This window comes from Harpegnathos saltator, unplaced genomic scaffold (genome assembly GCF_003227715.2).
Source record: "Harpegnathos saltator strain DR-91 unplaced genomic scaffold, Hsal_v8.6 scaffold174, whole genome shotgun sequence".
In the NCBI taxonomy this organism is placed as follows: Eukaryota; Metazoa; Arthropoda; class Insecta; order Hymenoptera; family Formicidae; genus Harpegnathos; species Harpegnathos saltator.
This window is the reverse complement of record NW_020229955.1, coordinates 1,316,347-1,342,962: the sequence shown is the minus strand read 5'-3', so window position 1 is coordinate 1,342,962 and position 26,616 is coordinate 1,316,347. Positions and strand designations below refer to the sequence as shown.

Sequence of the window (26,616 nt, the reverse complement as noted above, 5' to 3'; positions counted from 1 at the left end):
TGCGCGAAAGCTTCGCGACGATTTTCAATTTTATTTCGCGGGAAGCGATCAAGAGAGAGGGTGTGAGAGAGAGAGAGTGAGAGGGAGAGAGAGAGAGAGAGAGAGAGAGAGGGTGTGAGAGAGAGAGAGAGAGAGAGAGAGAGAGAGAGAGAGAGAGAGAGAGAGAGAGAGAGAGAGAGAGAGAGAGTCGTTCCTGTCGATTACGCGATTACGTAGACGCCACGACGCAGTTCGTGCTTTTTATGCGGGAGAATACTTTTATGCGCTACGCTTCTCGGCGGGCGTAATCGCCGGGGATGACTAAACGCGACGCGCCGTCGCATGTAATTTACGTTGAGCTGTCCCGAATATTCCGCGAGACAAAGCGGCTTCATTTAGAAACAACGGATCGTTCTTTTTGGATTAATCGCCGCCGGGAGGAAACGGCTCGCGTCGTCGCGTTGTCCTCGTCTTCCGTCGTCGTCGTCGTTGTCGTCGTCGTCGTCGTCGTCGATGTCGTTGTCGTTGTCGTCATCGGGCCAATTGTACAAACAGGGAAAATGCGAGCGGCGAAGAGGTTTCAATCGGGCCGAAAGGAAAACACACGAATTAAGAAGCGATTCTGACACCTTCATCGTGCGCCACAACAACGAGTTGGTATTTATTCGACGAAAATATACTTGTTATCTCTCCCTCGCTCGTCGGGAGTGGCTACGACGCACAACGCATGGTTCCTCTATCAAACGCCCGCGGAAAGAACGCCGACTGCAAGCTGGCGACTACAGACTACCGTCAGAATTAGAATCATTAAGAATTTTAACATTTGATTATTCGAATATCGCTGAGTCTTTAATATTTCGTTAATCCTTTCATTGCTGAATTAACTTCCCTTGAGAAAATTATTAAAATATTTTAGGTAGTCCTACGTTTTTTGAGTCGCTGATTACGAATCTAAAGTCAGATTTGCAAAATTCAAAATGGCGGATTCAATATGGCGACCATAAAATCAAATTTCGGCAGTTTTTGCAGAAATATTTGCTTTTAAAAAAAAATCTGACCTGCAAAAAGATACTGAAAAAAAATTATATGCTTTCGTACAACATCAGAAAAATATTTGGTGAAGATTTCAGACCTCTACATTCAATACTCTCCGAGGAATCGATTTTTCCCTAAAAAAAAAAGCATTTTTTCAACTTAGATTTGTTACAAATAATCACAAATGAATAATTAAGTATAAAAACCTATTGGAGTATATCGAACAACTATTCAGTTATCTGGAAAACTCAAATCTCCGATTAGTTTTACAAAATTATGTGATTTACAACGCAAAATTGAATGAAGAAAAGGTGGAAAGTATATTTCCCGCGAACAGTGAAAGGGTTAAATTCGTTCAACGATCCATCTTGATCGATAAGTGCCGCGCGAGGATGCCGGTAACGAGTAATTTCCCGCGGGAGAATAACAAAGTTTCTAAAACGAGATTAGAATCGAAAATCCCAGCGTGAAAAATTTCATCGACCGCGCGCGCACGCCTACCTCGATCTGCCGCCTCGTCCTTGCGCGCGATTAAAGATCGCGGCGGTCGCGTGTGCCGAACGAGCTCGAGCTCGAGCTCGCTGCGGAGGTGTAAAATCTCCTCGGAACAGGTCGACGATGACGATAATCGGGCGGTAAGTAGTGCTTCGCAGCCGTGCGGCGGGCTGGCCAAGCGGCGCGGGCTGGGTCCGTTTTAATTGGTAACCACTAATTGTTAATTATCAGCGGTACCCACCCGCGGCGAGATCTGACGTAAGAGGCTTAAGGCCATTTACACGGGAGGGCCGAGCCGTCTTCGCGAGCGTTACCAACACCAATCGCCGGCGGTGAGGTGCGGCGAGGCGAGGCGAGGCGAGGTGAGGCGAGGCGAGGCGAGACGCGAGGGCCGCGCATCGGTTTACAACGTTATAACACACACAGGGCAGGCAGGTGTGCATATGTAATTCCGCACGGATGCCTCCGCCAGGCAGCACGTGAAAAGAGACCAGAGATCCGCGGCGGTTTACATTATTTATTAGGCGCATCGCCGGCGCGCATACACGCATCGAAAGAGAGAACGAGAGAGAGAGAGAGAGAGAGAGAGAGAGAGAGAGAGAGAGAGAGAGAGAGAGAGAGAACGCCGAGACAAACGGGCTGCATAATGAACAATTAGCCGGCTGATACGCGCTACGTGATGCTTTTTCAAAGAGCCGTCCGGCTAACGCGAACACCGGGGTGTTGCATCCCCTGTGATCGACGACACGAGTACTTTCGCCTTGGCTCATCTCCTCTTCTTCTTCCTGCTCGTTCTCTCTTCACCCGTGCTATCATCGCGTATAATTCGAGTCGATTAATAATTTATCGCCGTGAGCGGGTGCGCGAAGGAACGGCGGTGAGTGAGAGAGAGAGAGAGAGAGAGAGAGAGAGAATCGAGCAGTCGGTCTCTCTCACTCGCGCGCATGCGCGTTCCTCCGGTTACGCGGGAGTATGTATTTTTAATCGCTCAATTATTGACACAGTTTTATCGGTGACGCTCGGGCGCTACCGCGCGGAAAGAAATGCACGTCGCGAAATTTCGCCTCGGGAACGGCTCGTCGACGGAGACACGCTCGAAAACGCCATTCTCTCGCGAGATTCTACTCGAGGAAAAAGACAGAGAGAGAGAGAGAGAGAGAGAGAGAGAGAGAGAGAGAGGGAGAGAGAGGGAGAGAGAGAGAGGGAGAGAGAGAGGGAGAGAGAGAGAGAGAGAGAGAGAGAAGGATCGTTTGGACAGCAGCTTGCAAACAACGTAATTATTATTATTTATACCGTCGATAGCATCCAGCGCACGCGCGACTGCTATGTGACAAATTTTAGGGAACAAAAGCGCGCTAAAAGAACCCGTCGCGCGCAGATACAAGAACAATAGTTCGTTCGGAGGAACAATGAGAGCGGACCGGAACAGAGCGAGAGAGAGAGAAAGAGAAAAATGAGAGAGAGAGAGAGAGAGAGAGAGAGAGAGAGAGAGAGAGAGACGGAGCGCGCAGGAGGGTTTCTCTCGCTACGACAACCGGCGTCGACTCATTCGCCGAGAATGCGACTCGAGCCCATGTAAAGTCAGACCGCCGCAAAAGGATCAAATCCGCGGAATCGGCCTCTCTCGACGGCGGCCACCGCGGGCTCGGCGGTTCTCTCTCTCTCTCTCTCTCTCTCTCTCTCTCTCGGCGAGATCTCCCGGTAGAGAAACACACGTCGAACGCGCGCAATGTACGGTCGTCGGTGCGCCGGGACAGCGAGCGGGGAGAACCGAGTCACTTCTCGAGAATGTGATTTAAGCCCGCATAAAAGACCACGTCGTGCAGAATTACAAGCGGCACGCAGTTCCGTCCGTCCGTCTGTCGATACGTCGACAGGAACGGATTCTCTTCCCCCGCGCCGCCGTGTGCGGAATATCCAACGATCGGCACATCCGCGAATCTATTCGAGAGGGCGGGAGGGAAGGAGAGGGTGGGAGGGAGCCGGTGCTCGAAGACGAGTCGCAAGGAGATAAGTGCGTCCGCGAGCAACGCCGGCGCACTTATCGACTCGAGAACGCGACGCCGAATTCTTTTATCGTTAGACGCGTGTCGGTAGGTGAGAAGACCTTCGCGGGAGGAGTGGATCGAGACGAGTCACGTCCAGCTTGTATCAGACGATTTCGTGTTCCGCTAGACCGCGCGCGCGAATGGCGGACTTTTCGGAACGGAGAAGCCGCGCGAAAGTCGCATTTTGTGCGCTCCCTGCGTGTCTTCGGCTAAAATCCCATCCGCGCAAGTAGACGAAGCAAGAATGACGCATCGACGGTCGAATGGGCAAGATTCGAGTGATTTTTCATCCGTTTCAAAATCCGCGAGTCGGGCATCGAATGACGAGGTACTTTCGCTGTCGCTTTCCGAGTGAATTTTTATTCGAAGACGTTTAGAACGTCCTCTCTATCCGCTCGGTGGTTCCCCGCGACTGACGACTCGCGCGCGTCTCGTGCTTATAATTGCTTCTTCGGTATGTTAACGAGACAGCGGAATGCAGCGCCATGTTTGGCACTCGAATGAACGCGACACGATGTCTTCAAGGTTGCCGGAGCCCGCCGACAGCCCGCGAGAGAGTCCAAAGTCTCCATAGCTGTCGCCAGTAGCTTGTTAAACAATTGAAAGGTTTACGACGCTGTAAAAATTTACACGCTGAAACTTGCGCGAGGGGGGCGGCAGGGGGGAAAGTTTCGCGCGCTCGCGATCGTCTCTCGTCGTTAATCTTCAGGGCGTAAAACCTAAGGCACGGAACGACGGGTATTTAAGCTCGTCGGGAGAGCGCTCCGCGCGCGCGCGGCGAGAAGCGAACGCGCACAAACGAGGCCGAGAGAGATTACCGTAATGGCTCGGCTTACGATTACAGTTATCGAGACGGAAATCTGCGAAAGCCTGGCGTTAAACCGCGGAAACCAGTCTCGGGAGGCCGCCGAAGAGACGTCCTTCGAAGACGGACGTCTCTCCTCGAGTCTTCCAAGCGCGTCCAAATGTTCCGCGAGACACGCAGGATCACCCATTGTGTCCGGCGGCGTCCGACATTGTCGCGACTTCGCAGACGGCGGGAACAAATACGTCAATACACCGTTGATGTGTCTCAGGTCCAAAAATTATTCAAACGATTTGTCCGCCGCAGAGAGAGAGAGAGAGAGAGAGAGGGGGGGAAAGAGAGGGAACGAAATCTCCGAATCATACGTTCTTATCTTCAGATGAAACGTCGGAAACGTTCCCGTGTGTCTCGCTCCGGGACACGTCAACGTGCGTTATCTGTCTCAAGTGCGAAGATTATTGAGACGTTTGCAAGTCGTGCAAGAGAGAAAGAAAGCGCCGGACCGGTCGCTCTTATCAAGGGCGGGAGATCGAAAACGCTTCCTGGCTCCCTTTTCCAGACAAATCGCAAGGAGCAAGAGCCAATTGGGTCTCCTCAGCGCGTTGCGCGCGCGCGGGACAAGTTAGAAAGGCGAGAGACTGCGTTGTGTAGGAAGGGCCACCACGCCCGGCTCGGGGTATTTCATACACCTTTTTCATAACAGAGCGATCTGCGCGCACGGACTTGTTATTGCGATCGCTGTCAGCGCGCATGAATCGCGTATACGCTGCTGAAAAGAAGGCCGTAAAAAATGCGCACCTAGCTTCTACACAGCGCGCGCGCTCACTGTGACCGAGAGACAGAGAGAGAGAGAGAGAGAGAGAGAGAGAGAGAGACTTTTCTTTATCCATGGATATCGCATCAGACGAGGATAGCAAGTCCCTTTCCGGAGGATTTCAAAATATTTATCGCGCGCGATACACACCTAACTCTCCATCTTTCTCCTTGATTTCGCAAGACGCAAATTATTTAAATGCGTTGTTGCCAGAGAAAGAAAGACAGGCGATGAAGGCAGAAAGAGACATGCTCTTCAACGGCGATCGTAAATCTCAACGTCGACGTGAAGTAAGCAAGACGCATTCGCGACGCGCACGAAGGTATTTACGGGCGCTTTAACGATCTCGCGATCTAATTAATACGATTGTCCCGCTAACAGAGATAGAGAGAGAGAGAGAGAGAGAGCGAGAGAGCGAGAGAGAGGAGCGGCCCTACGGTCGCGGGAGGCGCTCCTATTTATTTCTCTCTCTCTCTCTCTCTCTCTCTCTCTCTCGTCTCGCGCGATACACCTGCACACATTAACGGCCACCGTGATCAATTAATTCCCATTAATTGAGAGAGGGACAAGGCACATGCACACGCGGGACGAGTTATGATTGAATCGCGCGATAACGGGCTGCATCCGCTTACAGTAAATTAACCGGATACTCGACCGCGCGGGCCGATACATCGCACGGTCGCAAAAAGAATTTTCAATTACCTACTCTCGGCCGCCGAACGCGAGGAGGACGAGAGGAGGACACCGCTGGAAATGACAAGCGCGCGAGCGGCACACACGGCGCAACACCGCGATTCATCGCGCGCCGATTAATTCCCTGCGACTATCGGCCGGGGTCGAATCGTCCTCTTCTGCTCCTTTTCTCGTCCGAACGCAGAACGCTCCCGCTCTCGCTGCATGCCGTCACCCCGCATGCCCTCTCTCTCTCTCTCTCTCTCTCTCTCTCTCTCTCTCTCTCTCTCTCTCCCTCTCTCCCGCAGCTTCGATAAAGCCATTCGATAAGAAAATGACTTCTCACGTCCACCGCGCACCGCGATCGATATCTCCGCCTGCGGATAAAAAAGGAAAAAGTAAATTACGACACCGTCGCGCGACGATGTATCGAGGGTATCGACAGGCAGGGCGAAAGGACGGCGGGGGCCGGGAGGTATTCTCGGAATTCCGCGGGGATATTCTTTCACAGGTGGTGGACGCGACGTTCCCCTTCGCGCGCGCGTATCTTTCGTATGCAACTGCGACCGCCGCCTAATACGCGGCGCAGCGGCACATACTAATTAGCCCTGCGAGCGAAACGCGCCATGAATACAACTCCCCGTGTGCGGTGAGAGACGGAGAGAGAGAGAGAGAGAGAAAGAGAGAGAGAGAGAAGGAGAGAAGGGGGCGGGCAGCGAGAGGGAGAGAGACAAATACGAGACGCGAGCGTGGTGGAGCTCGAGGTCGCGGTCGGTTGGTCGGCTCGAGGCTGAAATCCCGAAGAAGACGCTCCCCCGTTGTGACCAACCCAGCCGAATATCGCGCTTTGTTTATTATTATTAGTTGCTCCCGCAATTGTCCCAACAATTGCCGGGTACGTCTCGCGCAATATGCCTCGAAGACTCGAGTGAGAATCCCTTGGATCGTGTGCAAAAACGAAACCTCCTCTGTCGTCGTCTCTCCGTCGAGGCGACACGGGGATTCAGCCGCGGGGAAGGGACTGAAAATCTCACGCGGTCCTCATCGCGGGAAATCGCGCGCGACGCAAGCGCGACGGAGCTCGCAGCGAGATTTACGAGCCGTGGAATGCTCGGACGCATACCGGACACCTCCTCGGGCGCGATTAGTGCGTCACCCCGGAACCGATAGGTATTCTCGAGATTCCTCGTCGACGGCCAACGCGTCTGCGGATATTGCGCGACCAGCGCGCGATCGATCCGCGCGACGACACGCTGCGCGATCCCCGTTTACGGACCAGCCCGTTGATCCCGTTGATCCCGGTGGACCTTTTATCGCTACGTTTAATCCTTTCAACACGATCGGCACATATATGCACCACCAAATGTCTTAAAAAGACTGACCTTGTGAATTCTTCCTGCTTTTCTGTATTAAAATTCGTACCATTTCGTACATTAATGATATCTTCGTCCTCAGTCCGATACCAAAATTTTTGGTAAAATATTGAACAATGATCGCTTCTATACATGAATATTTCGATAAAACGATCAGAATTTAAGAACAAAAGAGTCGTCTGAAAAGCGTCCGAGACGCATTTTAAGCGACGGGAAGGCCGAGATTAACGAGATTCCTTACCACGTCTGGTCGGCCAAGCATGCATATCTGTCTAATTGAAATATTTCCACGTTCTCAAGAGATTGTCCTAGAACGATTAGTAAGTGCTCGATCGATCAATCAATCCTTGCTGTACCTGACTTATCCTTGGACACTTATTAAGATAGTCGAATATTAAATCATTCCGGATCGGTATTTTATACACACCTGCCGACTACTGCCGGTTTGATAAGTGCCGTTGCGCAGGTATAATCATACGATTCGGGGGGGGGGGGGGGGGAAAAAAAACAGCTGTGCAACGACATGTATCAAAGCCGATGGTTGACGGTAAACGTGTACGGAATGCAGCCGCTGGTCACACGGGTCCTTGTTAAAAATAATTAAGCACGGTCCTTTTTCGAGGATAATTGAACACGGAGAAAAATGTTCAAGTGACACTGGGCAGCCAGTCGTTACGCGCGATAGTGCGCACAGACGATACAGGCCGCACAGTGTCGTCCAAGCTGGACGGAATTTGCAGGGTCAGTGTGTCGAGATTGAGGATTCGAGTGAGCGGAACTCTCGCTGTCGTTTCGAGCGAATTTTCACGTTTCCAGTGGGACTTGGTGGCGAGTGATTCAGCGACTACCTCGACGCGCCACTCACACACGCACGCACGCACGCACGCATGTACGCACGCGCACACACACACACACACACACACACATATACATAGAGAGAGTCGTTATTACGAGCCTTCGGATATTTACCCCGCTCTCCTGGCCGCCGTACTGTTTCCAGCAATTGGGCGACGGTACCGAACCGAGCTGGACGATCGGACTGCTTCCGGACACGGAACCGCCCGGACTGCTGGACGACGTGCGAAATCGCTCCGCCAGCGGAGCGTTCTGCATCTGTCCGAGCTGATTCGGACTGTCGGCGTGCCGGTTGCCGCCGCCGCCGCCGCCGCCGCCGTCGCGGTCGGACGTCATCAGCGTGGAGTTACACGGGCCGTCGTGTGAACGATTGCACGCGAGCTGCAGCAAACTCGAGCCGCTCGCCGCCAGGCGGCCCGGGCTCGTCATCGGAAGCTGCTGCGGAACGCGCGCGTTTTCCACGTGAACGTACCGATGATGATGACCACCGACTTGGCCAGAGGCCGCCGCGGTCACCGCCGGCCGTCGCGGCTTGCACTGATTACCGCTCGCGTGATTCGCGACCCGCGACCGTTCCGGCCTCGCCTCGATCCCGAAGTCGCTCAGCTTGAAGCTCTGCTGATTCATCTTGAAGTCCGCGTTGTTCTTGAAGCTGCGCTCCATCTTCGGCCGCGCGATCTGGATTCAGCTCGAGCCCCCGATTCGTCGTCGTGACCGAACACGATCCCTCGTTTCCTCAATCGGAATCTCTCATCTCGTCGTCGCTCGCTCGCAGGACGCGCGTTCCTCGCCTCTTTCCCCGCGCGCGCGCGCGCGCGTGTCGCCGTCGCGACGAGAAAGGCGCGTGAGACACGCCGGGCGAAATTAATCGCAGGTGTTTCTCGCAGCGACGTGTTTGACGATTCGCCGATCGCGCGCTCGCTCGCCACCTTGACACGAATCCGGCTCCGACATCGCTCCTCCGCGAGTGTCGGCCGCGCGATTCGTCGTCGACGCGGCCTCCCTTCAGCACCTCGCGATGTTTACGTGAGCTCGAACTTTTTATCGGCCGATTGTCTCTCTCTCTCTCTCTCTCTCTCTCTCTCTCTCTCTCTCTCTCTCTCTCTCTCTCTCTCTCTCTCTCTCTCTCTCTCTCTCTCTCGCTTGCTCTTTCTCACACCTGACGAGAACTTGCAGCTTTCGAAGTTCGAGTCAAACACGTCGCGACGCCGATGTTCAGAGCGATCTCGTTATTTATTTATCGAGGTGCATGAGTCGGGCGAATGAACATTCAACGAAACTCGAATGGCCGCTCGCTCGCCGTCGAGAGATCGCCTAATCAAAGGTTGCGCGCGCGCGCGCGCGCGCGCGGCTGCCGTGCCGCGGCACGGTCGGCGATTATTGCGGATCGAATCGGCGCAGCGTTTCGTTATACTCTTTAGCCCGAACCCGGAGAGCGCGCGCCGCGATAATCGTTAATCACCGGTGAAAGTTGCGGCGCGAAACGCTCGGGTTTCGCGACGAAAAAATCGTCCCTGATTTTGCGCCGCGAAGAACCGGACGGATTATTTCTCGGCGGCGCGCGCGCGCGGCGGCAATATTATCGAGGCGTGTCCGTCACGACGGCGTTACCGGCGGGCTTATCGCCGGCAACAACGATTCACTCACTCGTGTTGTATTGCCCGTCCGTTCATTTGCACCGCGAAAAGAAAGAAAGAAAAAAAAAGGGGGGGAGAAAAAAAAGAGCGAGCGTAGTAAATCCTCGGTCGGATTCGCGCGGACGGCGCCGATGATCCGCGCGCGCTCACCGATTCCGGCTGATAAGCGATTCCGATTGATAAGCGAGCGTTTTCACGAGACACGTTCGCATCGACCGTACGCGGGCGGGGGCAGGAGTGGGAGGGGGAGGGGGACGGGCGCTCGATTTTCCGGCACTTTCACGAGCCGCCGCTCGCAAGCCTGGCTCGACGCGACACTCCGCGAACTCGCGATTCTCCCTCGCCCGGTCGTCGCGCGGTGCCGATCTTTTTTCCACTAATCGAGGAATTTCACAGGGAGACAGGTCGCGCGCAGGTCATGAGGTCGATTACACCGTATGCGCGCACACGCACACGCACACACACACACACACACGCGCGCACGCACGCACGCTCCGCGCTCGCGCGCATCCACGAAACGTCCCACGGCGGAAACAATCGTGAAAGAGAGAACGAGAGGAAGAGATCGGGAGCGACTGGGAAAGAGAGAGAGAAGGAAGCAGAGAATTAGAAGCCAACGGCCAGCTGGTTAGCCAGTAGAGAGACGACTGGTTTTGTATTACTCGACTCATAGGCTACACACCGCGGCACGGAGGAGGAGGCTGGGGTCCAGCCAGTGCACCCCTCCACCAGACGATACACAGAGCAAGTATGCTTGTTCCCCCCGGTATACGCACTGCTATGTGTAGAGGTTCTTTACGCGCGCGCGCGCGCGCACGTGTGTATGTGTATGTGTGTGTGTGTATGTGCACCCGATGCACTCTCGCTCTGTGTGCGCGCACGTTTCTCTCTGTCAGTCGGTCTCCCTCTCTCTCTCTCTCTCTCTCTCTGTGTGTGTGTGTCTCTCTCGCTCCTCGGTTCGACCCCAAGAGCTTTGCAGTCTCGTTTCGCGCGTATGCACTCCGTGCGCAGTCCGTCGCGGACGAACTGCAAGCGTTGCACTCGGCGTGAGAGAGTCGAGTAACGTCTGCGAGCGCTGAAAAATCGTGGGAATTCAGATCGGGACGGGCTGCTTCGTCGGGAGAAACCGAGCCCGCGATATACGCGCGTCTCCGCGCTCGTCGCGGACCTTTTCACAGCGGATACGTCGCGTCGCCTCTGCAGAGACAGAGAAAGGCAGACGGAGCGGAGCGGAGCGGAGCAAGATGATAATCCACGCTGGCGAAACGCGGCAGCTTCTGTGATTCTCGCCGAGTCGAGTCGAGTCGATTCCGGCGATTCGCGCGCGCGCGCGCGCAATCCCGGCGACGGCGACGAGAGCGCTTTCGTGATTCGTAGCCGAGCCGGGGAGCCGCGCGAGAAGCTCGTAATGTCCCAGATAACGTCCAATTACGGCAACAACATTCGCCCGATAATAATGTAGATCATAGAGAGAAGCACGAACGGAATCGGATATTGATTCGAGGGGGCGAGCGTTGTTTACAACGACTATCTGTCCGCCCCACCTCCTTCTCGCGCGCGGCCGGATCATTAATCGTGGATCGGCGCGATATCTTAATCGCCTATTGCTCCTATTTTTCTCCTTCCTTCTCCTTCCTTTTTTCCTTGCAAGAGGTCAATCACCCCTCTCGGCTTACCGAGAGATGCGCGATACCATCGATTCGGCGTGTTGCGCGACCGCCGGCGCGCGAGACTCTCGGCGAGCAGTGGATTTGCGAAACGCTTCGTTCTTGCTAAAAATTCGCCGTATCGAAAATTGCCACGATTCGCAGCTGTCCCTTCCGCAGCGACTGAATCGACGGCTCCTCGCTCTCGTTATCCTCGATCCTCGACGCCGGGCGTCCCTACACGTCCGGCGGGGAAACGCCGGGAGAAAAGGGGTAGAGAGCCGCGCGCTCTCTCTCTCTCTCTCTCTCTCTCTCTCTCTCTCTAAATTTAGCGAAATAAAAGACGGTAGACGCGCATAAAACTCTTTACGTCGAATAGAGGGGAGAAAAAAAAAATGAAGCGAAGCAAGAGAAAACACGAGTGGGGAGTCGAACAATAACAGACAGCAGGAGAGATGTCTCATCGAGAATCTTGCCGTGCGGTTTTAAGGCTGGCGAGGGTCGTTCGCCGAAGCGAAGAACGAGAAGAAAGAAGAAAGGAAAGTGGGATGAAAGAGACCTTCCGGTTTCGAGATTAATTCGCCGCTGGCTCGTAAAAGAGCGAGCTCGCAATATCCACTAAAAATCACGCACGTACACACGTATGCGCGTACGTAACATCGCGCTCGATTCTCTCGGATCTTCCAAGATGTTGCGGTTGCATCCCGCTGCACCACGTCGACGTCGTATCACACTCTCCCCCCCCCCTCTCTCTCTCTCTCTGTCTCTCTTTCTCCCATTGCGCACCGTCGCAGGAATATAGAAATAGTTTACTCACGGAGGGATTTCGAGAGAGAGGAGAAGGAAAATGGAGAGAGGGGGGGAGAGAGAGAGAGAGAGAGAGGACAGAAAATACGAGCGGGAGTTACGAGTTACAGCGGAAAACGGTGGATTATGTGTGTTTAACCCTCCCCCCCGCTGCCGCCTCCGCCTCCGCCATCCTCACCCCTCCGCGCGCGCGCTCGCGCTCTTCCACGCCGGCATTGGGCGTCGCGCAAACGCGCTTCCGAAAGCTCCCGAGTTATGTTTGAGCACGAAAAGTAAACTTCGACTTCGTGGCGACGTGAAGCGCTTTGTGAGGATTAGGTGGCCGCCACCGGTGAATCGATTCCTTTGTTCCGACTTCCGCGCGCCGCGCCGCGCCGCGCACACCGAGAATCGATTTCTCTCGCGGTGGAATCTGCATCGGCGGCGGCGGCGGCGGCGGCGGCGGCGTCAAGGTCCGTCGGACCTTCGGCAGTTCGTACACGCGTGCGAACGTTGCGAGAGGAACGCGCGCCGCCAAGAGGGAACGCGAGGTCGATTTTTAGTAAACAACGGCGCACAGCGCGTAATTCGAGACGGTGGGAGGAGGAAGGTCGGGTCGATCGTTTTAGATGCTCCGATCGCGGCTCGCCGCGAGACGCGTACTGATTTTCCAGCCTGCGCGAATCGCTCCTCTCTCGTCGAGCGGCGAGAATACCCGCCACGAGGGACACTGCTCTCTTCTTTCCCGCCCTCTTTTTTTCCTTTCTTTCTTTATTTCCCTACCGCTCTCTTTTCGGAATATTACTCGTTATTTATTTGGACCGACTTCCCGTGGATATTCGACAGGCACCGTGCCGTCGTAAAAATAGCTGCCGCGTCCGAGAAAAGAGCGGAGAGTGCGGTAACCCCAAAGTATCCATTATTTCGGGAAAGGCGCGAGGGCGTTTAGAGATCTCGCGACAGACTTCGTTGATAGCAATTATATCGAAATATATATATATATATTTTTTTTTCAAAGAGAGAGAGAGAGAGAGAGAGGCGTGTTATGCGAGCGCAATTGAAGGATTAAACGCGCGTGAATTCCGCGAGCCTCGTCCGGGCCGCTCGGCTCTGCCCGCGCGGTCGAGTTCTCCGCGACGACGCAAAGTGGAAACGGGGAGGTAAACCCGAGGAAAAACTAGCCTGGCCCGACGTGCAACAGGTAGGGAAGTGGCGGCGGAGGCTCGTGCAAGTCCGAGCTCCGAGCTCCGAGCTCCGAGCTCGAGCAGGCCGCGAGAACGCCGCGGCGTGTATAACGACGGATCACAGCGCGACGGCGACGGCGACGAGTTTGCTCTTAGCGAGATTCGAGTCAAGGTGAACCGTGCTCTCTCGGGATCGAGACAGGCGACGACGAGGGACGGAATATCGCTCTCGCGATAATCGCCACTCCGTCGCCGTGTATCTCCCTCCCCCGTGAAAACAAATTCGCGCGATATTTTTCCGACCGAATCGCCGGGCCGGCTTCAAGTTTCGCTGATATTCGCAATTTGCAACTGACGTTTTGAAATTCGCGCAACTTATTTTACATTTCCGTTCCGCAACATGCGCCAAGGGGAATTTTATTCCCGCGAATAAATAGAACGGATAAATGGAAATGTTTAAAAAAAAAGAAAAAAAAGAGACACTGTACGGTAATTACGAGAATTAATAGAGCCGAAATTCAAGGTACTCGACCGTGCGCGACGCATGATCTCTCTCTCTCTCTCTCTCTCTCTCTTTCTCTCCTCCTACGCGTAACGAATGATCTGTACATTCAACATATCGGAACGAAGAAAAGAGTAAAAGGCGCGCGTAGAACTCGAGATAGCCGCGCGTAATCCATGAAATTACGCGTTTCACGGCAGACGTAATGAACATTGCGCCTTCGTGCCTTCTCTTCTATCTGCTGTATAATAGCTACACTCTAATCGCGCGTGCGTTGCGGCAACGCGTACCGATAACGAGTAGGTGGTCCACCGTCGATCCGGATCGGATCAGATCGCGAAGTGAAGTGCGGTAGCGAATCGAGCGCCAGCAACGAGACGAACGATTGTGTGTGTGTGTATGTGTGTGTGTAGGAGAGAGAGCGAGCGATATACAACTCGCTCCTCGATCAATTCGCCTTGCCGGTTGCTCAACGAAACTGGTAAAGCGTACTACTGCGCGGTCCCCGCGAAGTGCCTAATCGTACACCTTCACCTAGATATCTCGATGCTTGCACGACGACAACGGCGGCGGCGGCGGCGGCGACGGCGACCACCACGACGAACGACGACAACACGTCCTTTCGAATCGACTCGCGGCGACGCGCGCGATAATTCAATCTCGCCGGCACAACAGGTTGATTTTTTCTTCTTTTTAAACGTCACGTCAATCGCGATATCAAAGAGCCTGAAGCCAGCTCGACCGTGTGGCCGCTGATAAATCCAAGATGAGATATTACGCGAATTGCGCGTCGATGCATGTCGGTAATCGGTAATCGGCTCGCGCGTCATTCGTCAGTTTTGCGCCGCTCTCTTCGGGGAAGAATATAATCCGACACATTCGGCCCGTAAATTACAAATTAAAAATTTAAATAATAATTATAAATTTTAATTACTATTAATATAATTATTATTAATTCCATCGTTACTGATACGACATGGTTAATTGTTACACGGCTCTCGCGTGTGCGATTTGCCATTTTCACGAAATTCTCTCTCGTTGCGTTCCTCGTTTCCCTTCCGGTCTAGCTTCTGTGACGTTTCCCTCCCTTCGTGATCCTCCGCCGCTCGATGCCTCCGATCGAGCAACACAAGATCGTAGACTCGCGATCACGCTGAATTAACACGCCGGAGCGGCACACGGGATCGGCCGACATTTACGATCGCGGATAAGACCGCGACTCTCCCGAGTAGCAGGTACGAATTTATATCGCGAACGCGCGCAGCCAGAGAGCGGGAGAGGACTAGGAATACTGCGAAGAGGAGGAAGAGGAGAAGCGGGGAAGAAGCGTCTCCGTGTGTCTTTTCTCTCTCCCTCGAGCGGTTCAGAGGCCGCGGCCAAGTGTACGCGACTCGTCGTTCCCGCATGATTATGGTCCCATTCATGTGCGACCAGTTCGGCTCGGTTTCTTCTCCGTACCGATTTCAATCTAGCCGCCGTGCACGTTTTACAGCGGCGCTGCGTAACGTATAATCGTCCTCGTCCTCGTCCTCGTCCTCGTCGTCGTCGTCGTCGTCGTCGTCGTCGTCATCATAGTCGTAGTCGTAGTCGTCGTCGACGAGAACAACTCCGCTCAGAACAGGCTTAACGAGAACGTTCACTTTTAACGAGCCGGACTGTACCGTGCGGAATGATCGAGCATAGAGATCGCATTGCGAAAGGAGCCGCCTCGAGAGACCGAGAGAGCGAGAGAGCGAGAGAGAAAGAGAGAATCTCTGCAACGATCCGGTCGATGGATAATACGACGCGGAACTCGTCGAAGAAGCGATGACGCAACGATCGCGCGATCGTAGCGTCTTCATTTTGCAATACACTCGTGTATAGCAAAGCAGAACGATCGATTAATCTCGGAGAGTACGCAGGAGCGCAGCGCGCCTCCCGCTCCTCGCTCGCGTTCGTCCTTTTGTCCGCACTCCACTCCACCTCGATAACGATCTGATCGAAGGCTTAATTACCGGGATATCTCGGCGGCGCTCTCTCGCGAAAAAGACGAGGAACGAGCGAGCGAGCGGAGAAAGGGCGTGTTCGCTGCAGCGGCGGTACGCGCGTTTTCTGCGAGTACTGTACCGGTTTTAAAGGACTCGCGCGCGAGCGAAGGAGAGGCTCGGCGACGAGCGTATCGCGCACACGCAGGCACAAGCAGCACCGGGGAACAGGTAAGGTACGTGTCCGTGGGTAGAACAGCGACAGCGACAGCGACAGCGACAGCGGCGGCGGCGGCGGCGACCACGACGACGACGACGACGACGACGACGACGACGACGACGGTGAAGGTGCGCGAGAGAGGAACGGACGACTAGAGACGGAAAGAGAGACTCTGCGACGAGAGAGGGAGAGATAGAGAGAGGTGGACTAGCCACTGAAGAGTAAACTGGCCAGACTGCCTGCCGCCGACATGACGTAAAGCTGTGTGCCGGAGAGCGAGACGGAGAGATGCAGATCGAGAGGACCAAGAATGAAAGAGCAGAGAGGGGTGAGGGAGAGAGAGAGAGAGAGAGAGAGAGAGAGAGAGAGAGAGAGACGGGAGGGGGATCGGTCGGAGGAAGAAATTGATAGCCAGGATCGAGCCGACGTAGTCCGCGAGGAGATCCGCTTTGACGCGGCGGACATTCTTCGCCGGCGAAAGAATCCTTCAGGACACGACGCCGCATTCGACCTGTCGGACATTTTTATATCTAATGTAATAATACCGGGAAAGAGAGAGAGAGAGAGAGAGGGGGGAGGGAGGGGGAGAAGAGAGAGAAAGAGAGAGAAGGAGAGAGACGTGAGAACCAGCCAGACTGCCTGTCGCCGTTCACGGCGCGCTCGGAGAAGAATGCAAAGGACGAGAAAGACGCAAGAGAAGGACGAGAGAGAGAGAGAGAGAGAGAGAGAGAGAGAGAGAGAGAGAGAGAGGGAGATCAAAGAGATAAAAAAGGAGAGAAGGTAAAAGAGCAAAGGTAGAGACCGAGCAAAGGGCGAAGCGCGAAAGGAGACGGAAAAAAATCGACAGCCACGATCGCGGCTGGAACGAAGCGGGAAGGAACGATATCATCTCGCCGGAGGAGAGAGAACTCGTCGCTGCTCCTCCGGTCGACGCTGCCGACGCGCGCGAATGTTCTCACTGGCTGTTTACGCGCGCACGGCCGACGTTTTCGTAGCCGACGCACGTTCGGCGGAACGGTACACAAGATCGCCATCAATCTATCGCCGCGCGAGGCGAAGGGTTAATCGCCGACAGGCAAATTGGCGCAGACTGCCTGTCGCTCGGCCTGGGCGCCTTCGCCTTCGCCGTGTTCGCGTGCCAGCGAGAGAGACAAAGAGGCACGGCGCGACGGAAATAAGCGCAGGCGAAACACCGAAAGGCCGACGACGAAAGGAAAGCTTCCCTCCCCCCCCCCTAACCCGTTCCGTCAGCCACTCCTCCTCAGCCGCCCCCAAGAGATGGCTCTTCGGTACGTGTCGAATAATCGCGCCGCTTCGCCGCCGCTTTGTCCCGGTGCGAGCGACGCGGTGCGATTGCGCGCGTCGTCGTTAATAATTCCGCGATTTTGCATAAAGGCGTCATTAAAATCGGGGCTAGCGGCCGCGGTGTCTTCGCGCAACAAATAATTCGTTGTATACCCCGGTCGCACGGAATAAACATGTTATTATTCACCGCAAATTTCACGCACCCCGAACATTGCGCTTGACGTAGAGGCCGCGCGCGCGCGCGCGCGCGCGTGAGAGAGAGAGAGAGAGAGAGAGAGAGAGCGAGTTGGCGAACAGTTGGCCGCGTTTTCGACGGCAACGGAACAACACAGCACAGCTCGCTAAAACGCGCTCTTTGCGCCCCGCCGCTCCCATCGACGCGCGCATTACGCGATCATTAATTATTAATTCGGTAATCGTTTAATTTAATGAAACGCGGTCTATTGTACGCGCATTCAAACAGGATGTTTACAGGCGCCTTCGCCCAACGAAAAACGTCATGAGCGCGTGCGAGCAGCGCCTAATTATCCGGAATCAAAGTAACGCGAAACTCTGTTCCTTCATTAGGTAGCCGAACGAGAGAGAGAGAGAGAGAGAGAGAGAGAGAGAGAAAGAGAGAGAAAGAGGCTGCGGAGACACCCTGTATAGCACACGATTGCGCAAAGAGCCAATTAATTGGCAGTATTCCCCGGCCCGGTTTTAGGCTCGACCTATTCGAGCGCTGAATGGTTCTAGACCGCAGGAAAAAATAACATCGTTGCTCTGTTCGGTTCAACGATCCGCACGAATTTCGCCGACATTGATTTCGGTCGTTGTGTCCCGTCGCGTAACAAAGCGTGACAGAAGCTCGAGATCTACAATGCAGATAGGACGCTGCCCGCGCGCGGTTACAAACGCGATATTACTTCGGCCGACGTCTACTAAGTAGCGGCTCGGTACCGTTAGATTATCGATTCGGAGCATTCGACGACCTGGAACTCGATCTACGGAAAAGAAGGCGCGACCAACTTTTTGTCCAGGGAGCGAGCGAGAGAGAGAGAGAGAGAGAGAGAGATAGAGATAGAGAGAGAGAGAGAGGGAGAGAGATAGGGAGGGAGAGAAGGAAATGCAAACTGATAGATCACCAATATGTCTACAATTAATCACTGATAACGGCAAAGTTGAAATCCTGTCCTGCGGGAGAATGGCCGAGAAATATATCGCGGGTCTCGCCGTATCGATGGCGATTAACGACAACAGTCGTCGTCGTCGTCGCTCGGCGAGTAGGAAAACCGGCGTGTCCGTACACGCGCGCGTGCGTTATGAGTTAGCCTGCTGTGCGTCGTCGCGTACGCACGACAATCGGCTGTAAAATTCCGCGACTTTCTCGGCGAACGGCGAACGGCGAACGGAATCCTACGATTTTCTCGGTCCCGAGGTTTTACAGGTCACGGTTCCGCGAGGCGCGGTCGAAGATTAATGGCCCGGCTAGGTAAACACATAATGTGCCTGCATATCGCGAGCAGTATAAAGGAAGCGCGGCATAAACACGAGTGACAAATATTTCCGCGCTAGCGCGAGCGGAAAACAACGAGCGAGCCGCGGGTAGGCGCGCGGTGTTAGAAAGTCGAATGAATTAAGCGCGCACGCGCGCGCGGTGCTTGCGATCGCGCGGCCGCCCGCCTCCACGTGTTCGCGCGGAAGGAATCGTCGTTGCGGACAACTCACGTGAGAATCCGCTCGTCGGCCGCGGCGATTCTCGCTCTCGCGAGCGGATTCGCAGCTCCGGCAGCGGATGACCGACGTTGGACTTACCTGAAACACAAAGAGGACAAAAGTCACGATTAGTCACGCGAGTCGCCATCTGCTTGCGGGGATTTTCGTGTGATACAAAAAGCGACTCGACCGCCGAATTGCGGAGACAATTTTGTGTCACCTCGTGGGGGGGGGGGGGGGAATTGAGTAATCGGACGTTCAGCAGAGAGCGGAAATCGCACGACCGATCCACGCGACTCCACGTGATTGCTCGGGATGAACAACAAGCGTGACGAAAGGAGAGATAATTAATAGAAAAAAGGGTGAACTCGGGAAAACTTGTGGGAAATTGATCGTTATCGCGGAAAACTGCGTCGCAACTGCGTCGAGAGTCACGCAGGGCTCGACCGCGCCGGACGACTTATGACGGGGCGAGTTTTTTCCGAAACGGGACACAACGCGTGCGGCATGCCATTTTTGTCCCCCTCGAGAGAGCCGGCCTCTTATGGCGCTCGCGAGGAAAAAGAGCGCGAGCATCTTTCGCACTCTGAAAGATTCATTAGGCGCACGGCGAGCAGCTCGACCTGTCGAGAGGCAGGACGATGATCGTCGGCGTCCGAACTTGGAAGAGCCGAGAACGTCGCGCATTTCTTACAACCGACCCCGTGTGGAAGCGGAACAATCAATGTCACGCTGTGCGCGGCTCCAGACGCTGGAGAAAGAGAACACGTCCGGGCGACTTTTCAAGGCCCAAAGAGAACAAACTCTCGACGATAGCTGGCCCAATCGACCATTTCGAATCGCCAACGGTCAGGAAGCGTTACCTGCTCGGATTTGCTAATCGCCACGCTGCTTACTTTCCCGAATATTCAATCTTACAATATATCGCGAGAAATATGCGCTAAGCAAATCGCAATTCGCCTGGCGTGATTCAAGTCTCGTCTCTCAAGTCGGCTTTTATTCGGCGACATTTAATTTCTTACGTGCTGTTCATTCACGTTTTACGTAAATTAGCGGGAGCATAGAGCGACGGTTAGGTCAACGTGTTAAAGAAAAAAAACAGACAACAAATTGTTCGGCTATCGCCGAACGACAATAGACACAGCCGAAGATTCAAGTTGGCAAGCTTGCTGCGGTTCTTCACCGATCAGCTTAATCGGAGTTTCATGACAGTCGCCCTTAATCTCCGTAGTAGAAGGAGCGCGCAGGACCTTCGCCGCGCGGTCCGTTTCGTCGAGCCGGAGAGTCTCGGAGACTCGTCTTTTCTCCGACGAGGATATCGCTCGTCCTCCTCCTCCTTCCTGACGTAAACTTTCCAAGACTTCACCGCGCGTCTTCGCCGCCGCGGCTCCTGCATACTTTAAATCGTATCGCCGCGTGGACGAGCGTACCTGCAACACCGGCGAGAAGGCGCGACACACCTCCGCCAAGTTACACCAGGGAACACCGGCGACTTCGACGTCTCTGTCGGACGGCTCCGCTCGTCGCATCGACGCTCGGCGGCGAGACGCCTTCGCCTTTTAACCCCTTTCACTGTTAGCGGGAGGTACACCTCCCACCTTTTCTTCATTCAATTTTGCGTTGTAATCACATAATAATGAAGAACTAATTTGAGTTTTCCAGATAACCGAATAGTTGTTCAACATACTTCAATAGGTTTCTACACCCAACTATTCATTTATAATTATTTATAACAAACCAAAGTTGAAAAAAAATGCTTTTATTTTTTTTTTTTTTAGGGAAAAATCGATTCCTCAGAGAGTATTGAATGTAGAGGTATTTATATATATTTTTTTCAGCACTTTTTTGCAGGTTAAATTTTTTTTTATAAACAAATATTTCTACAAAAGCGGCCGAAATTTGATTTTCTTGCACTTTTTAGCTCTCTATTTTCCTAATTTTTTCATTCTGTATCTCCATCTTATCCATACTATCAATATTATTTTGCTCAAAAATAAATCTCTTCAATCTCTAAACATAAATATGCAGTATTGAACATTTTCCCACATAAATTTTTTCCGGCTCGAATGAGTTCCATCGTCCAGAATCATATGTTCTCATTGCGACCTGGTCATTATTGAATAATAATTGGAATTTTCATTAATTTTGTACATCATGATCGTCATATTGAGTCCGTCATTTTGAATTTTGCAAATCTGAACTTTAGATTCGTAATTAGCGACCCAAATAACGTAGGACTACCTAAAATATTTTAATAATTTTCTCAAGGGAAGTTAATTCAGCGGTGAAAGGGTTAACGCGCGTCAAAGGAATCATCGCGTTCATTGGCGAGTTGAGTCGCGTTCGCGCGGCACTTCCGCAACGCGCCACTTTAAAGCGGCCGATCATCGCGCGACCGGAAATCTCCCACGCAACGGGTGACGCAGAAGTAAGCGCGCCTGACTTCGATAAACCGCCAGAAGGAGAGGCGGAGTAGAGTACGAGTACGGTGACCAGGAGCAGGAGCAGGAGCAGGAGGAAAAGGAAGAGAAGGAGGAGGAGGAGGAGGAGGAGGAGAACGAAGAGCTGGAGAATGGGGAGAGAGTTGGCGGCGATAACGAACGGAACGTCGATTCAACGACACTCGTAAAGCCGGACATTTAACGATGGCGATTTAACTGTCGCTGTGCGCACACCGCGCGCATACAATGTGCTTTAGCCGTGGTCCTGGCCGCGCGCGCGCTCTCGCACGATAATAATTATGGTCCCGGCTACGATTGTTTATGGAGGCGGCAGTTAAATTACCGCCAGTTGACGTTACACGGACATTTCGGCCGCTGCTTTCCCTCCGTGCCGCTGTAATTGTTATTTAACAGTGGTTGCCGCCGTTCTCTCTCTCTCTCTCTCTCTCTCTCTCTCTCTCTCTCTCTCTCTCTCTCTCTCTCTCTCTCCCTCTCTCTGGTCACTCGCAGTAAATTCGACCTCGCGATCCGAATTAAGTGCCGCGCTCGTTATTAAAATGTTCGGGGCATAAAATCGCGCGGGACAAGCGACACCCCGGCCGGGGGATAATTTTGCAGCGGAGGAGCGAGTAACGCGAAGATGAGTTCTCGGCATATCGCGAACCGTGAAGACGGATCCCAGACGGGTGTTGTGTCTCGTGAGTGAAGGGGCAGGAGAGACGCACGCGGCGAATCTCGCCCCTTCCCGGGGCTTCCGCGAATTGATGCGGCGGTGTCTTTCCCGCAAAGTTTCGTCTGCAGATATACGACCCTCCTGCTGACGGGACTGACGTCACCCTCGCGGGCCGCTGGGCCACTATCGCGCGCACGCTTTCTCGTGTATCTCGCGACACACCGCGACGAGAGGACGACGCGACGCGGTGCGTCGTCAACGGGCTTCGCGCGAGCGAGAGGGGCAGTCGCGCTCTTCTTTTCCTCCCCCTCCTCGTCTTTGGCAAACGAGGCACGCCCGACGATTGCGACACAACACGCAATTTCCACGCGGACGATCGACGTTCCGCTAATTGGCCGACGACGGAGACTCCGTGGTGCCCGGCCGCCGCGCGTTCCGAGGAACAGGCGAGCCCCGCCGCTCTCGCTCGGCAAATTTATAGCGGGGCTAACAATTCTTAAATAATCGATAGCCCCGGCCCTTTATACACCGGCGAATAATTCAGCATTGGGGCGATTAGAATCCCCAAAACACATCCGGAAGCTATTATTCAATGTACCGAGGGACCGACGCACGCCCCCTCCTCTCCCCCCCCCCCGCCCGCTCCCATCGATTTATCACTCGAGGCGATCGCGCGCGCGCGGCAAGGTGTCCGCGCGAGTTCTACGTAGATGACACGCAAACAATCCTTGACAGCCGTTACTCGACACCGCGTCAAGTGTTTAATGCGAACGCGCAGTCATCACGCGGATCATATCTTGTGTCTATCCAGTTACGCGAGCATGGACGAGAAAGGGAGAGAGCGAGAGAGAGAGAGAGAGAGAGATAACGAAGAGACACGGGAGAATGATACAACAAACGCATCCTCACCGCCTTGTCTCTTCAGAACGCGAATTTAGGCGCACACGCGCGCACTTGGCCGCTAATTAAGCGCGTCGATCGAGCCGAAACGCGAGTCGCGAGAAACACACGCGGTGTCTCGGTTCACCGCTAGCCGCGAAGCGGCTGAGACTCGGAGAGTAGCCCGAATTTGTATTACAATTGATAATACGACAGGGCCGCGGCACGTGGAATAACGCAAGCAAATGAAGCAATCGTTTGTCAGTCGATTCGCTTACTGCTTGCGATTTTCCACGCGCCGAACTCGATCGATACATTTGTACGCACTTCTCCCTCCTCCTCATCATCGCTTCTTCCGTCAGCTTTCTTTGCCCATCATCGTTAATCGCGATCTGACCGAGACGGTTCATTCGGATGAAGTCCTTCGACGACGACGACGACGACGACGACGATGTAGACGACGACGCGAGTGAATACTCGAAAAAAAAGCCGGCTCGCCCCTTCCCCTCGCCCGCTCCGGAGACGCGTTAACTCGATTGGCCGCGAGCTTCCGTGTAATTCGGGACAATTCATAAATTTATTGCGACAGACAACACACAGATCCCACACCCTAGACTTCCCTTTTCTCGCTCACCCCAGCTTGTTTCTCGTTTCGCTCCAGCTCCCTCCTCCTTCACCCTCGCCCCGGCGCGGCCCGGCCCACCCCCGATACTCGTCGGCTGCCGCGCGGGGGTTGGATCGTCCGGGGTCGAGTGGGCTGTGGAGAAGAGAACGGAGAAAAGAACGCGAAGAAAGAACGGTAGGGAGGAGGGGGAGGAGGAGATCGTAGCAACTTAGACACATTAAAAATTTAATAACTCGGCTCGCTCGGTCGGTTGGTCGGTAAAGTAGCTAGCTATTCGTCGAGCGGAGGAAGAGGAGGATCCCTTTAAATCCAGAAGCCCCCCGCCGTCGCGATACCCAGCGACGCTCAATACGCGCTGCTCCTCGCGAATTTCCCGCGGCTCGGTCGCTCGCCCCCCTTCCCTACCCTCCCCTCCCCTTCCCCCGGAAGAGATCAGCGCTCTCGGAGCGTCCGCGAGGCCGCAATCGCCACGAGAGTCCGCTCCGCCTCTCGACGCTCCAATTTACGCGTTCCCGAACGGTGTCATTGTTACGCAAATGTAACGAGTACTCGGACAAGCGTTATTCGCACGGCATTCGGACGTTCCGCAGCTCGCCATTTGCCGCATGGCGCAACGAGGAACGCGTATCACGTGTCGCTTTCGTATCGGGCGCGTCAAGTCCACATCGCGAAGTTCAGCGCGCAGACAAACGCGCGGCGCGCGAGAATCGTTTGCCGCAGACTGAGTATCACTGACGAAGCGTACCGTCGAATTATGGCCATCTTTGTCCCGTATCCGTACGGCCGTATCATTCGTCTTCTTTTTACTCGCGCCAACCGTACCGTTCCGATCCTCCTCTCTCTCTCTATCTCGCCTTCTTTTTTCTCTTTCTCCTAGTCCATCTCTCTTCCTCGCTGCCGCCCCGTTATTCCCTCAACGGTGAAGCCATCTTCATTTCGCAATTTAACCCACCCTCAAGCTCGCCCTCTCGTCACTCTCACTCTCTCTCTCTCTCTCTCTCTCTCTCTCTCTCTCTCTCTCTCTCTCTCTCTCTCTCTCTCTACGGAATATTCCGCGACTCGATTTCCACGATATTCACGACAGATGGATACACCGTAAAAGAAAATTCCGCAGTCTTTCCGCGGCCAATGCAAGCCAAGTGCGTGCGAGGGTGTCGCGAAACGAGCCCTTCGACCGTTTCTGAATCTTGGGATTACAGCGGGACGGGGAGAGGGAGGGGAAAGACTCGCGCAAAGAAGCGCGCCGTCGCGACGCTTTAATTGTTAAAACTTCCTCCGTTTCCCATTGACTCTTGGCTGCGCCAACAACTCCCGTCAAAGTGGGATAATCTCGCGCCAATAATCACGGCTTCTATTAAATTCGATAATCTCGCTCCCCTCGAAAGCTCCTCGAAAGTCGATCCCGAGACACCCGGTAGCCGGCGACTTTGGCTTTCTTCAATATGACTAAAACTTCTCTCACGAACGTTCCGGCCAGCTTCTCTCACCCGCCGTATCCTCTCTCTCTCTCTCTCTCTCTCTCTCTCTCTCTCTCTCTCTCTCTCGCTCTCTCTCTCTTTCTCCCGCGCACCCTCGCTCTCTTTTTCGTCCTCTGGCTCTCCTCTTCGCGGCAGTCGCGCTACGAAACTGCCATAAATTCGTCTCCTTGTTGATCTTCGGGAGTTTTACGGCTCCGTATGTCGGGTGTACCAATAAACGGAAACCTCGCCGCCGCGTTTGTCGTACGGATCAAACTGTCGAAGACCTCGGCTTCCCCGCCCCGCCCCGCCCCGACTGGCGTTACATTTACAACCCAAACGTCGGCATCCGGAGGACAGAGCCGCGCGCGCGCGCACAGCCCGAGAATCGCCCGTGGAATTTCCATTTCTCCACCCGCGTCTCGATGAATGCGACCGCGCGGTCTCAGGCTCAATCTCCTCCCCCGCCCCCTTCCCTGGATCACTTCCTTCCTCGGACGTCAAAAGCCCGATTTATCTTAGAACTCTGTTAAACGTAGTAGAAGTTGGTTTCATCTCCTCCGGAGATTTTTTTTATCCCCCTTTCGTGACGATATCTTACGTTTCTTTTTCCTATTATTATTTTTCCCGTCATCTTTCCCCTCACCGTTCCATCATCGTCGATCGCACGACGGCGCAACATTGCGACGCGGCGGCTATATGAGCGCGAATCGGCGCGGCTCTAGGTTGGAGGATTACCCGCGAGAATTTAAATAGCGCTGCCGAGAGCGCGAATATACTTCGCTCAGCCGGTTAAGATAATGACCGGCCGATTCATGAATTCCAACGCGTATATCAGTGTCATATCTGGACGAATCGTCGCGCAATCATCGCATAAGCGCGCTGATACGAGCGCGCTCGAAAATGGCTATGCATTTCGGATTATGCAACCAGTTAATTTTCCACGCTGATTAAATCGCTACGGTCGCGCGTCACAGTGCCGTTCTTCATCCCGACGAGCATCCGCGATAATGTCACCGAACGAGTTCGTTCGAACGGCAATGGAGCCGCGCGCTCCGAAATACAAACCGTGTAGTAAAAGGGGTGGTGAGAAATTTCGCAAATTTACGACTCGTCGTTTGTACACAGACTAGTGTTTTTAATGACATCCGCGAATTCGTAAAATACCTTCCAGCGCGCAGCGCGACATACGTGAATTTTACATTACCGGGAAACGCTGCAAAACCGCCGCCAGCCGCTCGATAAAGCGCCGCGACACTTCCAACGTTCGCGGCGAGATCGCTCGATACGATTTTAATAGCGATCGAGCGCGTGGCGCGTATCGAGGAAAAAAGAATCGTCGTGCCGTGCCGACCGAAAGCGACTCGCCGCCTCGGACACACCGGCGAGGAGCATCCAAGCGTTGCACGAGAGAGGAGAGCCGAGGCGCGCGCGCGCGCGCGCGCTCTCCTCGCGCTTGGCTTCGTAGCCTGCTCTCGAAACGGCAACCGTTTCTACGTGTCGCTACACGCGCAAGGGGGTAGACA

At 54.2% G+C, this 26,616-nt stretch overlaps 1 protein-coding gene across 11 annotated transcripts in view; it reads right to left on the bottom strand.

The window, feature by feature from the left end:
• The window catches only part of da (transcription factor daughterless), a 103,102-nt gene that overhangs the window by 32,390 nt on the left and 44,096 nt on the right, over positions 1–26,616 (bottom strand). For 6 of the 11 annotated variants that reach the window (XM_019842394.2, XM_019842396.2, XM_019842399.2 and 3 more), the window contains exon 1: positions 8,191–9,132. The exons of 1 other annotated variant lie outside the window; for it this stretch is intronic. In XM_019842394.2, coding sequence (XP_019697953.1) covers positions 8,191–8,739 — 549 coding nt within the window. In that variant the 5' untranslated portion in view covers positions 8,740–9,132. Of the gene's footprint in view, positions 1–8,190; positions 9,135–26,616 lie in introns of those variants that run through there. 4 more of the 11 variants (XM_019842397.2, XM_025297326.1, XM_025297323.1 and 1 more) reach the window with 3 other exon arrangements.